At 37.1% G+C, this 1974-nt stretch overlaps 1 protein-coding gene across 1 annotated transcript; it reads left to right on the top strand.

Moving 5' to 3' along the window:
- The first annotated feature begins 347 nt into the window (after nt 1–347).
- Nucleotides 348–1607, top strand: LOC106087294 (small ribosomal subunit protein uS3). Its single transcript, XM_013252284.2, has 2 exons — nt 348–455; nt 761–1607. The coding sequence occupies exons 1-2, from the start codon at nt 426–428 to the stop codon at nt 1460–1462; spliced, it is 732 nt and encodes a 243-aa protein (XP_013107738.1). The 5' UTR covers nt 348–425; the 3' UTR covers nt 1463–1607.
- Nucleotides 1608–1974: the final 367 nt, after the last annotated feature.

Here is a 1974-nt window from a genome sequence, read left to right as displayed (position 1 = left end):
TGAATCCTAAGAGAATGACGATTTGTTCTAAAATTTTTAACGATTTTGGTAGCACTGGTTATATAAAATTTTTCTTTATAATTTTTAAAGAGAACATTTTAATTTCAGTGCCCTATTAAAAAAACGACCATTTAATCAAACAAAGATAGTCTAACCGCCTGTACTGATTTTTATTCACTATTTATTAAATGTGAGTATAAACTATATTAATTTAGTACATGTATATAAACATAGTTTATAGGCTCTATTATATCCGAGACGCAAATGCAACTTTGTGTAAGTAATTTTAACGTGTCTGCATTAGTTACAGATATATCGATAACAGTTTTGGAACTTGGTAGCATTTTTTACGATGACTTTTGGCGGCCATATTGCTCTTTCTTTCTTTTTCTGACCACGTTCTCTGCGAGTCGTATGAAATAAAAATGAGCCTCACAATTTCAAAAAAACGCAAGGTAATTCTAAACATTTTACCACCAATATGTACAAAAATATGTGGCCAACATAATGGACTAGCAATGTGCGTGAATTTACTTTGAAAAATCCGTGGTAATTGCTCGATAAACACCGTGAATTGAAACTAACCTCAAAATTCACAATGTCAAACCTAAACGAATTCGTGTGTATGTTTAGTTAATTTGTAATTTGATTAAACAAATTCATAAATCTCATGCATGAGATACTAGTGTTACTAATGCATTGTAGTGTAATCAAAAAATGATACAAAATATAATGTGCTTTTTGTTTTGCTTTGTTTTAGTTTGTTGCCGATGGCATGTTTAAAGCTGAATTGAACGAGTTCTTGACTCGTGAGCTCGCTGAGGATGGTTACTCTGGTGTTGAGGTGCGTGTTACTCCTGCCCGTACCGAAATCATCATCATGGCCACCAAGACCCAACAGGTTTTGGGTGAGAAGGGTCGCCGCATTCGTGAACTGACCGCCATGGTACAAAAGCGTTTCAACTTCGAACCTGGCCGTATTGAATTGTACGCTGAAAAGGTCGCCACCCGTGGTTTATGCGCCATCGCTCAAGCTGAATCCCTCCGCTACAAGTTGACCGGTGGTTTGGCTGTCCGTCGTGCCTGCTACGGTGTTTTGCGTTTCATCATGGAGTCTGGCGCCAAGGGCTGTGAAGTTGTTGTGTCCGGCAAATTGCGTGGTCAACGTGCTAAATCCATGAAATTCGTCGATGGTCTTATGATTCACTCTGGTGATCCATGCAACGATTATGTTGAAACAGCTACCCGTCACGTATTGTTGCGTCAAGGTGTTTTGGGCATTAAGGTCAAGATTATGTTGCCCTATGATCCCAAGAACAAAATCGGCCCCAAGAAGCCCTTGCCCGACAATGTTTCCGTTGTTGAGCCTAAAGAAGAGAAGATTTACGAAACACCTGAGACGGAATACAAAATGCCCGTGGCCGCTCGTGTGCCCATTGGTGATGAAGCTGCTGCTCATTAAGAAGTGTACGCCCATACAAGTAATTAGCTTTTGTATGTGAAATGTGTGAGGATCAGTGATGTCTTTTTTTTGAATATTTCAAAAATAAAACTTGCAAATATGAAAAATTTTTATTTAGAAAGATAACATTACAAAACAAAACCAATTCGAATTTCTCTCTTTGAATGGGGAAAACCAAATGTTAATAAATAGGAATCATTTACTTTAGATGCCCAATGCCATAGACGTTTGTTTTGAGTGACTAGGAAACAACTGGTGGTTTTGGCATAGAATTTTTTTGTTAATTTTTTTTGATTGTCGCTTTTATCTATTGGCAGTTCACTTCTTTTTATACCAAAAGTATTGAAAACCATTTGGGATGTGTGTTATATGAGGTAATAACATGTCGAACAAAAAATTAAAGTTAGCATGGCTGAGAAGCTAGTAAATCAACTCATAAAATATCGTCTATGAAACAGTAGCAGGTATGCCTGCTAAACCCTGTTTAAAGTAAATGACTAGAAACGGTTTTT

The sequence above is a fragment of the Stomoxys calcitrans genome, chromosome 2, assembly GCF_963082655.1.
Source record: "Stomoxys calcitrans chromosome 2, idStoCalc2.1, whole genome shotgun sequence".
NCBI classification, from domain to species: Eukaryota; Metazoa; Arthropoda; class Insecta; order Diptera; family Muscidae; genus Stomoxys; species Stomoxys calcitrans.
Note: the sequence above shows the minus strand (reverse complement) of the source record. Positions and strands in the feature narration are given on the sequence as shown.

Excerpts from the sequence above, each read along its gene's own strand:
- LOC106087294 (XM_013252284.2), top strand. The coding sequence starts at position 426 with ATGAGCCTCACAATTTCAAAAAAACGCAAG. Across the intron at positions 456-760 it reads CAATTTCAAAAAAACGCAAG|TTTGTTGCCGATGGCATGTT; the intron begins GTAATTCTAAAC and ends GCTTTGTTTTAG.